The sequence below is a fragment of the Miniopterus natalensis genome, chromosome 15, assembly GCF_054644295.1.
Source record: "Miniopterus natalensis isolate mMinNat1 chromosome 15, mMinNat1.hap1, whole genome shotgun sequence".
NCBI lineage: Eukaryota > Metazoa > Chordata > Mammalia > Chiroptera > Miniopteridae > Miniopterus > Miniopterus natalensis.
This window is the reverse complement of record NC_142095.1, coordinates 30074830-30091482: the sequence shown is the minus strand read 5'-3', so window position 1 is coordinate 30091482 and position 16653 is coordinate 30074830. Positions and strand designations below refer to the sequence as shown.

The 16653-nt window shown below is 44.1% G+C and overlaps 1 protein-coding gene across 1 annotated transcript in view; it reads right to left on the bottom strand.

The window, feature by feature from the left end:
• FGD5 (FYVE, RhoGEF and PH domain containing 5) overlaps nucleotides 1–16653 on the bottom strand; it is a 100686-nt gene that overhangs the window by 29055 nt on the left and 54978 nt on the right. The window contains exons 3-4 of the mRNA XM_016209881.2: nucleotides 15927–15985; nucleotides 15784–15814 (exon numbers count right to left, since the gene is read on the bottom strand). Of these exons, the coding sequence (XP_016065367.2) occupies nucleotides 15784–15814; nucleotides 15927–15985 (90 nt within the window). The remainder of the gene's footprint in view (nucleotides 1–15783; nucleotides 15815–15926; nucleotides 15986–16653) is intronic.

The following is a 16653-nucleotide window of genomic DNA, read 5'->3' as shown; positions in this document are numbered from 1 at the left end:
GGATCATTCTGAACCTGGAGGGAAGGTTTCTCTGCTGATCTGGGAACAAGAGGACCCACCCACTCTTTCCTATGAATCTCCATGTTTTAGGACCCAGTCTCCAGCCCAGCAGAGTCTTCTCAGCCCTGGCATCCCAGAGAAAGAAAGAAAATGTCCTGATGAGGACAATAACCCCTCTTGCTTGGGCAATAACTTTCAACATATTCTCTCATTGGCCGGGTTCAAGCCCAGCTATAGCATAAGAGTAGTTGAATGATTGTGGGCAAGCTGTAACCTATCCAAACCTCAGTTTCCTCACCTGTAAAATGGGGATAACTGGAGAGCACGAAGCTGCTGGGAGCTCATCCTGATGTTTAAAACTGTAAAGTGCTGTCCATGAGGCAGTTATGATTATATTTTACTGATGACATCTTCAGAGCAAGACCATATCTGTTTTGTTTCCTGCTGTTTCTTAGGCCAGCAGGGTATGTGACAGAGAAGGAGAGTTATAATGCTTGCTAACTGATGGACTGCAAAAAAGGAGAGTGAGTCATGCAGAAGCCAAGATCAGAATCCGGTCACCCTGATGCCTAGACCCAGAGCACCACAAAAAAGGGGTGGGCAGGGATAGGCAGAGAAGGACAAGCAAAGACAAGACTGACGGCTGCATTTGCATCATACTCCAGGGAGCTTCAATATTAACTGCTCTGCAAGCTGGTTTCTTGTCTGTAATTAATTCTCACTAAATTGACTCAGTCCCAATGGGCAGGATGGCCATCATCAACGTGACTCATTTAAAAAACTGGAGCATAATCAGAATTGCCACAAACATCCGTTCTTAAAACTCATGCATCAGCTGGAAGCACCGAGTGCCAGCCGCACCATCCATCACTCCCTGAAAGGTTTCTGCTCTCTCAGTAGTTCTGGCCACCATTGCAGCTGGGGGTGCTGGCATTCATCTCACAGGCAGGAAGACGGTAGAAGATATCTGGCCCTCGTCCCCTTACTCATTCAACAAATATAATGAATGCCTGCTCTGTACCAAGACTTGAGGAGAGAGTGGGAGCAAGAGAGATGCAGTCTGTCCTCAAAGAGTTTGTAATCTGGGGGAAAATAAATGAGTAAAAAGGTAATTTCAACACAGGGCAGTATGTGTTGTGATGGGGAAAAGCATAGGGGCTATGGCAGTCCATAAGAGGCAGACCTGGCTTAGCTCTGGGAAGGCCGACCATGGAGGCAACACTTACACTGAGACAAGAGAGGAAATGTTCCAGGTAGAGGGGACAGCACGTGCAAAGACCCTGAGGTGGAAGAGGAACTGAGGAGTTGAGTATGGCTTGGGTGCAGTGTGTGGGTATATGTACCCTTGAAAGAAGTGCACAGGACTGGAACATGATGATGCTGGAAAGTCAGGCAGGGGACCTATCTTACATGGCCCTGCAGCCTTTTCAAGGGACTTGATTTCCATCCTAGGGTGATGGGGAGCCACTGAATAGTGCTAAGCAGCACAGCAATGTGGCCAGACATCTGTCTTAGAAAGTTCACTTTGTGTGGAAAAACTGGAGGTGGCCAGAATGGGAGCGAGACCAGTGAGGCAACCATTCTAGGAGAGCAGGAGAGAGTTCAGAACTTGAGACTGGACCAAAGTCTGGCCATGGGGACAGAGAGGGTGGATGGACTAGAGACAATAAGGAGGAAGAACTGGCTGATTCTCTGATTGGGCCTAATGCCTGCAGGGTCCAATCCAAACCCCTCCAGGCACCTGAGGGCTTCCTGATCTAATCCACCTTCTCACCATACTCACTTCCCCAGCTCTTCATGGAGTCCCTGCTCCAACTTTAGAGGGCTCTAGAGAAGACAAATGAGTCCTTATCTACCTAGATAGTTGCCTATGTGTGACCCAGGGCAAGTCACTTCATCTCCATGGGCCTCAATTTCCCTCTCTGTAAAATGGGAATACAAGTACCTTCTTCACAGGTACCTTGTGCAGACTGCTTTCTGTCATGGTTTAGGATTATTTCCTTCTGTGCCTTCCTTCTCCTTAGACTGAGTACTAGTTATCTCTGTATCCCCAGAACCCAGCCTAGGGATGGTACTTAGCAAATAACAACAGCTGACATTTACTGAAGACACACGCCATGTGAGCCATTGTTTGCTCAACATTGTACATTTATTTTTTCCTTTCATCCTCACAGCAAGCCTATCACTTTGGCATTATTATTATTTCCATTTTACCAATAAAGGAATTAGGCCCAGAGAAATTAAGTAATTTGCCCAAGGCCACCAAGATGGCAAAAATATGAGCCCAAGTCAGCCTGACCCCAAAGCCCTAGCTCTTCCCATTGCACCACACCAATTCCTCATTCTATTGATGGCCCAGACAGGGGAGTGACTTGCTCAGGTCAAGGAGGGGAACTGAAACCCAGATTTCCAGAATCCTGGCCAGGGCTCTCTGCTGAACCTTGGAGACCCTGGGGCAGCCTGGTGGAGAGGCCCAAGTGTGAAGACCATCTCTCTGCCTTTGGAGCCCCGACAAGTCTCCCAGAATTCACAGTGCTCTCAGGAACACCAGGCTTGCTTTCAGTAGAAGAGGAGAACCTCACATTCAAAGGCCTTGTCCCCTGAACACTTTCCCCTTCTCCAAAGCCACTATTGAGGTTTCTGGGTGACACAGCATCCCTAATCTCTGGGCTGAACAGTTAGTGGGTAGCCAGCATGTCCTTGCAAGTGGTCAAACTACTGATGTCACTTACAAAAGTCAAGCGGACTCTCTGGGATCCCATTCGGCCAAATACACACCAACCTCAACCATGACCCCACTATATCACAAACATTCTGTGGCAAGCTATGAGCTGCCCAGGGGACATGACTTCACTTGGCCTGGTCGATCACTGGACAGTACTTTGGAACCCTGAAAATAATTTTCTGTGGGCATGCAAAGATTTCTTAAAATGTACATAGCCCTGGCTGGTGTAGTTCAGTGGTTACAACTTTGGCCCATACACCAAGGGGTCTCAAGTTTGATTCCTAGTCTGGGGCATATGCCTGGGTTGTGGGTTTGATCCCTGGCCTTGGTCCAGGAGCACGCTAGAAGCAGCCAGTCATTGTATCTCTCTCACATCGATACTTCTCTCTCTCTCTCCCCCACTCCCTCCCTCCCAGTGTCTCTAGAAAGCAATAGAAAAAATATCCTCAGGTGAGGATTAACAACAACAACAAAATGTATGCAAATAGTACTAACTCTATAGAAAAAATATGTAATTTGGACTTCATGTTAAAAGATGAATATGGAAAAAGGGAATTTGGTTCTTCTATGTACCACTCCTACTCTTGTTACTTTTCTGTAAAATTGAAATTATTTTTAAACAAAAGGTTAAAATCACTTAACAAGTGAGTAAGATGAAAAAAAAGATGCTTAGAAATAAATTTAACAAAAGAGCATAGAATCTGTACTCTGAAAACAACAAAAACATTGTTGAAAGAAATTAAAGAAGACCCAAGTAAATGGAAAGATGTTCCATGTTCACAACTTAATATTGTTAAGAGGTTAACACTCTCCAACTTGATATACAAACTCTTCGCAACCCCTATCAAAATCCCAATTGCCTTTTTTACAGAAATTGACAAGCTATCCTAAAATTCATATGGACATGCAAGAGACCCAGAAGAGCCAAAACAATCTTGAAAAAGAACAAAGTTGGAGGACTCACACTTCCTGATTTCAAAGCTTGCTATAAGGCTACAGGAATCAAGACTGTGTGGTATTGGCATGAGGACAGACATAGACATAATGGAATAGAATTGGGAATTCAGAAATAAACCCTCACATTTATGGTCAAGAGATTTTCAACAAAGATGGCAAAAAAAAAAAAGAAAGAAAGAAAAAAATTCAATGGGAAAAAAACGGTGCTGAGATATTTGGATATTTGCATGCAAAATAATAAATTTGGACTCCTTCTTACTTCATATACAAAAATTAACTCAAAATCAAAGACTTAAATGGAAGAGCTAAAATCATAAAACTCTTAGAAGAAAACATGGGAGTAAATGTTTGTGATTTGAGGCCAAGCAAAGCTTTCTTAGATATGGCAACAATGCAAAAGCAACAAAAGAAAAAATAGAGAAATTAGGCTTCATGAAAAGTTAAAAACGTTTGTGCTTCAAAGGACACTATCAAGAGAGTGAAAAGACAATCTACAGGATGAGAGGAAATATTTTCAAATCATATAGTATCTGATAAGTGACTTGTATACAGAATTATAATAAAAAGACAACCCATTAATAATGGGCAAAGGATTTGAAAAAACATTTTTTCAAAGAAAATATACAAATGACCAAGAAGCACATGAAAAGATGACCAGCATCACTAGTCATTAGGAAAATTTAAAATCAAAACCACAATGAGATACCACTCTACATCCACAAGGATGGTTATAACAAAAAAGATGTATAACAACAAACATTGAAAGGAAGTGGAGAAATTGGAACCCTCACATTATGATGGTGGGAATGTGAAATGGTGCAGCCACTTGGAAAACAGTCTAGCAGTTCCTCAAAAGCTACCATAAAAAGTTACCATATGATCCAGCAACTGCACTCCTAGGTATGTACCGAAGAGAATGGAAAACATATATTCACACAAGAATTTGTACATGAATATTCATAGCAAATTCTCATAATAGTCAAAAGTGGAAAGAACCCAAATAGTCAAAAAGCAGAAAGAATCCAGCAATGAACAGATAAATAAAATGTGGTCTAGCAACACAATGGAATATTACTTAGCCATGAAAAGAAATGAAGTACTGATACATGCTACATATACCATAGATGAACCTTAAAAACATTATACTAAGTGAAAAAAGCCAAAGACAAAAGGCCACAAATTGTATGATTCCCTTTATATTAAATACCCAGAATAGGCAAATCTACAGAGACAGAACAAGACTGGTAGATGCACAGGGCTGGGGCGGGGGGAATGATGGAGAGTGATACCTCAGGCATATGGGTTTTCTTTTGGTGGGTGATGAGAATGTGGTGATAATTGCACAACTCTGAATATACTAAAAACCACTGAATTTTATACTTTAAATGGCTGAATTGAATGGTATGAGATTTATATTTCAATTAAGCTGTTAAAAAATTGAATAGGGAAGGCACAGACTGGGAGAATATTCATAATACGCATGCCTGAAAATGAGCTTATGCCCAGAGTATTTAAAGAACTCCTACAGATCAATAAGAAAAAGACAGATAGCCCAATTAAAAAAGAAGCAAAAGACACTTTTCTAATGAGGATTTCCAAATGGCTTAATAAACAGAAGGGAAGATATTCAATTTCACTAATCTTCACAGAAATGCCAATTAAAACAAATTGAGAAACCACTACACAATCACCAGAATGGCCATAAGTAAAATGACTGACAATACCAATATGCTGGCGAGCCTGAGGAGTAAGTGGTATTCCCATACATCGGAGACAGGGTATATATTGCTTCAACCTCTTTGTAAACCTATCTGGCAGTTTCTAATAAAGCCAAATCTATGGCCCAACAACTCCACTCCAAGGTAAATACTGAGGAGAAATGAGTGCGTATGTTCCTTAAGAGATATATATAAAACATTCATGCAGCTTTATACAGGCATACCATGTTTTATTGCGCTTCACTTTATTGCACTTTACAGATGTTGTTTTTAAAAGCTTTATTGCTGAAAGTATTACAAATGTCCCATTATTTTTTTTTGCAAATGGAAGGCAAAACCTTCCACCAGCAAAAGATTATAACTCGCTTTATTGCGATGGTGTGGAACCAAACCTGCAATATCTCTAAGGCTGCCTATAATAGCTCAGACGGCAAACAACCCAAATGACCATTAACAGGAGATATATATAGATATACCAACTGTGGTATATCCATACAAAAGAATACTGACATACATGAAAACATGAGTGAATCTCACACATTACATTAAGCTAAAGAAGCCAGACACAAAAGAATACCTAATTCATGATTCCATTCATATGAGGTTCAAGAACAGGTTAACCCAACTGCATGTGATGGAAAGCAAAATAGTGGTAACCTCTGTAGGGTGACTGACTGGGGAGGGGCATTAGAGGCATCTTCTGGATGATGGAAATGTTCTATCAGAGTGGTGGTTACAAGTGCACACATACGCGCACATTTATTAAAAATTTGAGCCTTATCTTTAAGATTTGTGCACTCAACTGTATCTAAGTTATAAAACTTTTTTTTAAAAAAACAAACCCCAGTTCTTTGAGGGCCCTGGGGGACAGAGAACAAGCACAGCTTTCCCTACTGCTTTCATGTCTCCTCCAAACCCTTCATTTGTGTCCAGACCTCAGGGCCAAGTGAAAGTCCTGGGCCTGGAGTTCATGGCCCTTCAAAAGCAGTCCAGCCTACCTCTGTAGCTGATTGCTCATTTCTGTCTGTATACCAGTGGTTCTCCAAGTTAAGCATGCCTCACAATCACCTGACAAACTTTTCCAAATTGCATAGATTGCTCACCCAACCAAGAGTTTCCATTCTGTAGGTCGAGGTGGGGCTAGATAATTTTAATATCTCCCCAGGTCCCAGGTGATGCTGCTGCTGCTGGTCCCAGAACCATGCTTTGAGCTCTGCTGCTTTTATGAAGCATCTTTTCCAGCCTCTGCCTTTGTTCGGTACATCTGGCATCTGATTCATATCTTGCTTATCTTTCAAAGCTGCTTCAGATGCCACCTCCACCATGAGGCCCTCCTGAGTTACTTCAGTAGTTAGTTTAAGTTCCTCTCATGTGTCCTATAGCCTCCAGGAATGTTGGGTCACAGCCTAAAGTGAGACACCCTGGTCTCTGAATGGCTCTGAAGTCTCATTTTTTTTGCTTAAAAATTAATGCATATTCTATATTATTCTCCAAACTATATCCATGTCTGATTTAATTTTTTAAAAAAATTATGTATCTAGAGCAAAGCAGAAGATCTTAGAAAATGTGCCCTGTTTATCCTGTGGCCTTGAGTATGCCTGGGCACCTACTGCACATCTCAGGCAGGGTTTATGTATCCCAGCCTGAAAGGCAACAGCTTGGCAAAATTTTGCATTGTCAGGCTGTTCACTTACTCTGAATGTTTCTGTAATCTTCTTTCCAACTAAGCAGAGAGCAGACTGTGTCTCATTCCCTTTGGTTTTACCCTCACGTTGATCTGGCTTTGTTCACAACTTTGCTGAATGAATGTCTGCTACTTTTCCACTAGGTTCTCAGTTTTAGGTGCAAATTGGAATTATCTGGGGAACTTTTCAATTCTGGATGACCAGGCAGCACCCTGGACCAATGAATACACTCTGAGGGTGGGATGAGCATCCATATTTTTTAACATTTTCAGGTACCCATGCACAGCCAGGGTTGGGAACCAGTGTCCTAGAGGATGCTGGCTTCTAGGGGGCAGGAAATCACAGAAAGCCCATGCTAAAGGGACCTTACAGCACCATCTGTCTGTGAGTCTCAAATCTTACTGTCCATCAGTATCACCCTGGGGGCCCATTAAAACACAGATGGTTGAGCCCCACCCTAGAGTTTCTGATTGAGCATTTGTAAGGTGGGATCCAAGAATATGCATTTCTCACCAGCTCCCAAGTGATGCTGACACTACTGGTTTGGGAACCTACTTTGAGAACCGCTGATTTAGATGATTATTTCTCACACTGTGCTCCGTGGAGACCCAGGGTTAGGGGAGCCCAAACTCTGACCTCTACCTGCCTTTGAACCAAAGCACCTCCACTTTCATCCACTCTTCATACTGGGGTTCTGAGTAAAATTTCATTTGAAGACAAGCTTCTGTAGCTAAAAATGTCTGAGTCCCACCAGCCACTTCAGGGTGAGGGTGGAAAGAGTAAGAGGCTTTAGAGTCACCCAGCAGTTTTTTTTCCTGGACTGAATGAAAATACAAGCATTTGGGGGCTTGGTCTGGGTTAAACTTTGTCTGCCAGCATCATCACCTCCCACCCAACTTACCAGACCAACCTTCCCTGCTCAAGTCCTCAGGGCTCCCAAATTCCTACGCTTCTCTTTGAAACACCTGGGGACATAGCATTCAGGCTCTCCCTGAAGTAAGATCTCCAGTCACTTCCTATACACTCCCAAGCCCTCCTCTCTGTGCACTTATTCCTGTTGCTCCTTCTCTCTGGAAGGTCTGTTCATACTTTTTGTCCATCAATACCCATTTCAAAATTCCTCCTCCCAAGAAGCCTTCCTTGACTTCATTCCTCCCGCTCACAACCATCCCCCACTCCTTGGGCTCCTTACCACCTAACCAGACTGTTCCACAACTATTTGTCTCCTCTCCTTCTCAGGGCTGTGGAGTCAAACAGCCCTGGCCCCATTTCTCACTGGCTGTGTGCCTTCGGGTAAGTAATCTTCTCTGAGATTCAGTTTTGGACCCATCCAGCCATCTGAGAAATGTTTATTGAACACAAACTATGTGCAATTAAAGGAGATAATGTATATAAATTGCCAAGCACACAGAGGAGGTCAATAAATGCTCACCACCACCCCTCCTCTGCAGTATCTGAGACACTGGACACTGATCATAAGGAGGAGTCAGAACTGGCTGGGTGAGGCAAGAGGGGACTGTGGTGGAGGGCACAATGACTGCACACCAATTTAGATGAGTAAACTCAAGAGTCCTGTCATATCCTGCACTGGCCTGTCATGTCAGCACTGAGGCACAGCCAAATGCAACTCCCGCACAGAGATAAGGGAGGGCTTCTGAATGAATCTCCTTTTTCCCAGAGCAGTTTGAGAAGTCTGACTCTACCCTGAACTCTCCTGACACTTTCAAGTGGTTGCTACCACTGAGAAAAGCAGAGGGTGCATGAGTGGAATGCACACAGGTTGGATCCAGAAGCCTCCCACAGCCTTTCTGCACTGTGTCCTCCCTAAAACCCACCAGTCCCCAGACTCACACCCTCCAGGGCACCACCTCCGTCTTCCTCAGGGTACCTGATTGCACATATTCCCTTCGGGAGATCTGGGCCTCTCCAGGAGCTTCAGTTAACATCTCTACATTTGATCACTTCTGGTGCACATCCCATGCCCAGCTGATCACTAGGATGCCCTTCCCTGAACCCCTTACACTTAACAAGATCTACACTAAACTCATCTTCTTTCCCCAAGCCTACCCTGAGTCCCTCCAGCACTTGCCTTCTTAGTGAGTCAGCAAGCCAGAAATCTGGGGTCAGCTTGGAGCCCTCCCTCCAATGCACCCCATAGTCCATCAATCCCCAAGCACGCAGTCCTAAAACTGCCTGCAACATTCCAGTCCGCTCTCACCTCTGCTGAAACCACCCAACAGCCTCCCCAAGGACCTTCAGGGGATCAAACCCAAACCCCAAACACGCCTCACGGGGGGCTCTCTGTGTTTCCCCCATACCTTGTTGGCCTCAGCTCTCACTATTCTCTCGCTCATTCACAAAGTTCGAGCCAAGGTGACTTTCTTTCAGTTCCCAATCACACCATTCTCTAACTGGCCTCCCAACCTTTATACATCCTAATCCTTTGGCAGATACAAGCCGTCCTCACAGCTTCTTCACCTGGCTATCTCCTCCCCCTCCTTCAAGTCTTAACTTAGTTATGTTTTCTCCGGGGAATCCTTTTCTGACCCCAGAAACTTAGGACAGATGCCTCCCCTGCACCCCCTAGCTTCTGTATGACCCCACCACTGTATTAATATTGTTTTTTTCCATGCCCATCTCTCTCATAGACTGTCAGTTTCTGGTGGGCAGGGACCTCCCCTTGTCATTCCTCCATAAGTCCCCTGTATCCAGCATATAGGAAGTGTTCAGGAAATATTTTTTTGATTGAAGAAATGCTAAGACTTCTGGAAAGGCTGACTCTGCCATCACTCACTCATCAGATATTTACTGAGCACTGATGGTGTACTGGGCATCAAAATCCTCTGGGAATGGGACCTGTCAAGCTCTGCTCTCAAGGAGCTCCAAGTTCAGTGAGGGAGCCAGACCACAGACAAGCACCTAAAAATAGCCCCAAAATGCACAAAGCAAAGCAGATGAAATTGAAAGAAGCAATGGACAATTCAAAAATCAGAGCTGAAGACTTCAATATCCCACTCTCAGTAAAGAATATACAATGAGAAAGAAAATCGGCAAGGGTGCAGAAGACTCAAAGAGCGCTGTCATTCAACCTGACCCTCTAAGTGACATCTATAGAACGCCCATCCAACTAGAGCAGAAAACACATTCTTTTCAACTACACATGGAACATTCTCCAGGATATGCTAGGCCATAAACAAGTTTCAATAAATTTAAAAAGACTTGAACCACATAAAGTACATTCCCCAACCATAGTGAAATTAAAAATCAACGGCAAAAGGAAATTTGAAAAATTCACAGTATTTGGAAATTAAACAGCTTAATTTTAAATAATCCATGAGTTAAAGAAAAAAATCACAAGGGAAATGAGAAAGTATTTGTGACTGAATGAAAATGAAAACACAACATAACAAGTAAATAAATACATAAATTAGATAGTTTTAGATCAGGGATGGGGAACTTATTTATATCATTCCCGGGCTACACAAAATTATCAGCTTAAAAATTAGCCTGCTATTATTTTGTCAAACATTTAATTAACTCACTCCTAATGGGATGGCTGGAACTGCTTCTCTTTGGTGAAGCCTTGGCAGGGCCACACCAAATGATTTCACAGCCTGTAGGCAGGACATTCCCCACCCGTTTTTAGATAGTGAGATGCAATGAAAGATAAAACGAGGCATGAGAGAGTATAGAAGGGGCAGTATAGTTGCAGATCTTCACTCTCCCTGCATTCACACTCTTACCATTGCCTCATGGCGGGGGAGAACATATCCCTCCCTGTCTCTTGCCTTTGGTCCCGGCCATGGCACTTCCCCTGGCCAATGGGGTGTGGGCAAAGCAAGTTGTGAGCTGGAATCTTAGAAGCCCTCTGGGGTTTCTATTTGCTGTCCTGCCATCATCATGGGAACAGCCTCCCCTGGGTACCTGCTGCCCCTTCAGCCTGGGCCTCAGAATGAACACACAAGAAGCACAGCCACTGAGCGAAATCCAGCTTTGACCAATTGACTTCCAGTTGATCCAGCTTCCCTTGCAACTAGGAGTGCTCAATGAGATGGAAGTAGAAGTCACTGAGTGAAACTTTCCGGAATTCTTTTTCAAGTGAACTAACTCATATAGGAGCATGGCTTTTGCTTGCCCCGCCCCCCCCTTTTTCTTGCCTAGGACAACAATGTGATGGTTAGAGCGGCAGCAGCCTTCTGTGTTCATGAGGAACTGCAGAAAGGATGCAGCAGATAGATGGAACCTTGGTCCCTGAGACTTTGTGGAGCTGCCAAACTTGACCTAGATCTCCTACTTCTGGACTTATTTCACATGGGAGAATAGCCTCTACATTATTTAAGCTATTATAATAGGGTTTTTATTACTAGCAGTCAAATAAAATTTTTAACTGACACAGAATTATTAGGAAAGATTTCCGTAGTAAATTTTCCAAAAGTAGCCATAACAGTATCTCCTATCTCACATGGTCTTTATGCAACGTGAGCTTGATACTCCTCCCACTGAATGGCAGAGACTATATTCCCTCCTCTTGAACTTGGGTGGACCTTTGTGACTGTCTCAACTAATAAGAGTATAATGGAAATGGTGTTACGTAACTTCCAAGGCTAGAACATAAAAATGCCACGCACTTCCTCCTGGCTCACTCTTGGAAACCAGCCACCACGCTGCAAGGAAACCCAAACTTGCCCATGCAGAGAGACTACATGGAGAAGTCACAAGTAAGTGTGCTGGCCAACAGCCCAGCTGAGGTCCCAGACAACAGCCAGCACCAACCAGCAGCCATGTGAGTGAAGGCACCTCTGGATGATTCCAGCCCCCGGCCAACAAGTCACCCTCAGTCTTTTTTTAAATTTAAATTTAATTAATGTATTTTAAAATTTATTTTTCAATTATAGTTGTCATAAAATATTATATTAGTTTCAAGTGAGTCACCCTTAGTCTTTAAGTCTTCTCCAGACACCATGGAGCAGAGACATGCTCTCCCCACCTTGCCCTGTCCAAAGTCCAGAAAATCTGCGAGTATAATAAAATGGTTGTTTTATGCCATTAAGTTTTGGGGCACCTCCTCTTCTTTGAGGAGGTGACACTTGAACTGAGACCAGAGTAAGAAGGAAGAACTGGCTATGAAAAGATCAGGGGTAGGACATTCCAGTAGAGGAGAAAGCAAGTGACGTGACTGCATTTGCAGTATTTGAAGAACAGCAAGAAGGCCAGTGTGGCTAAAGCGAATGAAGAAGAAAGTGGAAGGAGTCAATGTCGGAGAGGCAGACAAGGACCAGATCATGTAGGGCCCTACTAGGTACGGGGACTTCTCCAGGGACGTCAGATGGTGGTAACTATCAGAGTCACCTCTCCTAGTTGGCAGACTGTCTCCTGAACAGGCCTTCAATGCCTTGGCCCAAATAAAGGGCCCGTGGTAGGAATTTCTAGCTGCTGTTAGGAGAGGGATTTTTTTTAGATGAGAAAACAGGATTAAAGGTGTCCAGGAACTGTATAGGTTCAATATCTCCAATGACTCACTATTATGTAAGGAAAAGCATAAGCCCTTCAGCCTGGCATTTTAGGTACTTCTCAATCTGGCCCTAACCTTGTTTTTGGACCTATGACTTCACCCCTGATTCCACTTCCAATCTGCCTTTTCAAACGTATTCATGTTTTAACCATATGTGATGATGCCCCATTCTCCAAACATATCATGTACCTTCAGGAGTGTGAGCATCTCCATGCTGACCACCTGCCTTATGTGCCCTCCTCCATTACCACTCTGGCCTTGTGGGCTGATTCAAAGTCCACCTCAGTGTCACCTCTTCTGTGAAGCTTCCTGGATAGCCCAAGGGAGAATATGTCTCTTCCTCTCTTATGTTCTTGCAGACTTTGCACAAAACTACAGTTGCACACATTACACGTACCACAGAGCAATACAATTGTCTGCTAACTTATCTAGTTCTCCCCACTTTTACCCCCACAAGAAAAGAGACCTACTCAAGGGCAGGTTCTGGGCCTTTTTCATCTTTGGGGCTCCAAGGTCTGTCCCAGTGTCTGTGATACTGTAAACATCATGTGATGTTCCATCCAGAAGAAATGAGTATGTTGGATAGATGGATGGATGGACAGATGGATAGATGCATGGAGAATTGAATGACTGGATGAATGGATGGGGAGATGGCAGGATGGATGAGTGGACATATGAGTAGTGGATGAATTGGGGGTGGTGAATGGCTACATGGACGTGCCATTTGGATGTATGGATAGATAAAAGGACAAATGAGTGGGTGAAAGGTTGGCTGGATGAACGGATGAGAGACTGACTATACAGGCAGATGGACAGGTGATGAATGTGTTTTTGACTAGGTTCTTGGAAGAATGGAGCGAGTCTTTAAACCAGAATTCAGAAAACTTTTTTTAGAAAGGGCCAGATAAATATTTTAGGCTTTGTGGACCACAGATAGTCTCAGTCATATATTCTTTCTTCTTTGCCTTTTTTTCACAAATGTTTAAAACATGTAAATCCCATTTTTAGTTAATAAGCTATACAAAACAGGATCTTGACCATTAGAATTCAATTTTGGATGATCAGAATTTTTAGTAAACTCTGAGTTAGCTCTATCTACTATGTGATAAACACAGAGTTGAATTCCAAACTCGTAAGGCCAGAGGCCATCTTCATTCCCCTCTCAAAAATAGCATAATGGAGCCAGGGACTTTTCTAGCTGGGGAGGTTTAGAATGCACAGTTGGCTCCTCCCCATCACTGGGCAGCCTTGGGATTTCAACAGCATCACATCTCTAAGGAGGAACCCTGAAAGCGAGCCCGTCATCTTAGCAATCAGCAATAGATCCAGGCTGGGGGAGTGGGTGTAAAATGCAGCAAAGTCTAAGTCTCCTTTTGACTAGGGTCCCAGACTAGGACTGGGAGTCACGTTGTGGCATTTTTGCCATTTTTATCCCCATAAGCACTGACATCATACTTGTAGCTCCAGACCACAATTTCCCGTAACTAGCTTATGAGTTGTGATTTTTATGGGCTCTTTTTTCTCTCCTCAGGTTGTTATTATGAATTACCAGCAGCTTCAGCATCTTTCCAACTGGCAGGAAGCAGTGCTAACACAGATGGAAGTTTCCCAGTTAAACCCTCTTAACAAAGTCATAAAACAAAACAGCCCAGCCCCTCTCTGACATGCTGCCAGCTCAGAAGCAAGAGTGAGAGAAGAAAAAAACCATAAGAGTGATTGTTGCTGCCCTTGCTAAATAGAACTTTTAGATGTAAAGGTGAGGAGGAGGGTACTGGTACATTTCATACATGAGGGCTTTGGGGTTTAATAATGCACACAAAGCTCTCTTCCTGAGAGCAAAAATGAGGGGGCTGAGATTGCAGGCCAGAGTAGTCCTCTGTTTCCTCTTGGGGACCTGGGGGCCCTTGCTCACATGGCAATATGGCACCAGGGTAATGTCACTGGTGGGGACCTCAGCTGGATTTGGCATGAGACCTGGCTTGGTGCTTTGCTGCCTCCAGAGAGGTCCCTGCCCCGAGGAACTCCAAAGGCAGTCGGGAACACAGGAGTAACAGGCGATTGTGCACTGGGAGTCAGGAGAATGGGTGTTCGTCCTGGCTCAGTCACCGTGTGACTCTGGAAAATCCCTCCCTCTGAACCTCTATATCACCGACAAAACGTTCAGAGCAGGACATCCCCAGCTCTGACGTTCTTGGAAAGAAATGGCGAACAAATACAAAGCAGTGCAGAATCAGATGCTAAACTACGAGGAGACTGCAAATGGCTTAAAAGCCCAGAAGAGTAAGGAGCTGTCACAAGGAGTAAGGAGCTGAGCCCACCACATCCTTTCACTTGCCATGTCTTTGCCCTACTGCCTTACCCCTAACATCACCTCCATAGGGAAGCCTGCCTAGATTTCCCCAGTTTGTCAGTCACTCTCACTGTGCTCCGAATAATTATTGATTCACTAATCTGTCTCCTTCACTGGCCAGATTGCTCCTGGGTAATGGCCTTGTCTCATCTGTCTTTCCATTTCCTAGCTCTTGCCACACAGCAAGTGTTCAAAAAATGTCTGTTGAATTGAATTGAACTACAAAAGAGAGACTTTCCAAGTAATTTTGTGGGTTGTGAAGGGTGGCAGAGTCTGATATCTGGGCAGTCTCCAAGTCTGGCTTCCTTTCCTCTGAAAGTCCAGAGGATTCCCTCACCACCAGCTCAGGCATTATTGCCCCAATGCTGGGATGACTGAGAAAGCCTCATGATACCCCAACTGCTCTGTCACTGTGCAAACACATCACCTTCCTCGTATGGACCAAAACATATAACACACACACATATACACGCACACACACACTTACACACAGACACACACACACACACACAACAATGGCCCAAAATTACATCTGTCCTCCTTCTGCCTTCTTCAACAAGAAGGCTGAGGAAACCACAGATATCCTTCCAGAAATCTCAGCACATCCCCCAAGCAGCCCCAACCCGGGCAGAGAGGCATATCCATGGAGAGCATGGCGCTATTCACCCCTGAAGCATGTGAATTAGGAGACAGACTTCCCTGAAAAGCCTCTGAAAACACTTGCCTGCTGCCAAGTCTCTGTTCATGGAAATCACCTCTGCCTCCTCATTGCTTTTCTTATATCACTGCCTTGTAAAAGGGCAACTAGTTTTGGACAATTAGAATGATTAACTCACCAGATGTAAGTGCTGGAGCATCTCCACGTATCTGTAGAAGGAAAGGGGGTTGAGTTTGTATTAATTCTCATCCTGTATAAGCTGGGGAGGGGTGATGCTCTGTTGACAAGCTCAAGGCTACAAGCAGTCGCTTGGGGACTCACGCTTTTTCTGAAGACAGCAGTTCCTGTGCAATGACATGGGCTCTGGACTGTCCTTCCACCTGCAGGAGGAAACAGAGCCATCAGGGGGGGAAGCACCAATAGGGGTAGCAGAGGGAGAGCCCAGCTCCACAAGCATCAGGTTCACAGAAAGACCTCCATGCTGCTGAAGGCAAATTCCACCAACTTCTCAAGTCATTCCCTGGCACTCATTACCTGGGTGATCTTCAACCTCGCGGCACCTCGGTTTCCTCATCCGTAGATGTGGATATTAATAGAATCTAACTCAGAATGTTATTGAACTAGTCCTCAGCACAGTATTTGAAACATAGGAAGTGCTCAATAAGTGGCCACTATCATGACTGTGATCTTGAACATCCTGTAATTATCTATGCATAGGGAGCTCTCCTACATCGTGCTTTTGCAGATGCTGTCCCCACAGTGTCCCTGTCCTTTTTGCCGCCTGGCTAACTCCCAGTTATCCTTTAAGACTTAGCAATGGCATCTATCACCTCCTCCAACGAGACTTTCCTGATCCCCTCCCTGAACTGGCTAGGTTAGCTATCCTTTCTGGGCATCCCCTTCTCAGGTCACGAATTGCATCTCTCCTGGAGGGAAGGGAACATCAATTTCACCTCTGCATGAACAGTGCCTGGCATATCATAGATTCCTTCTTTTGAATGAAAGAATGAATGAATGAGTGAGAGAATCATTCACTTTGGAAGTATTA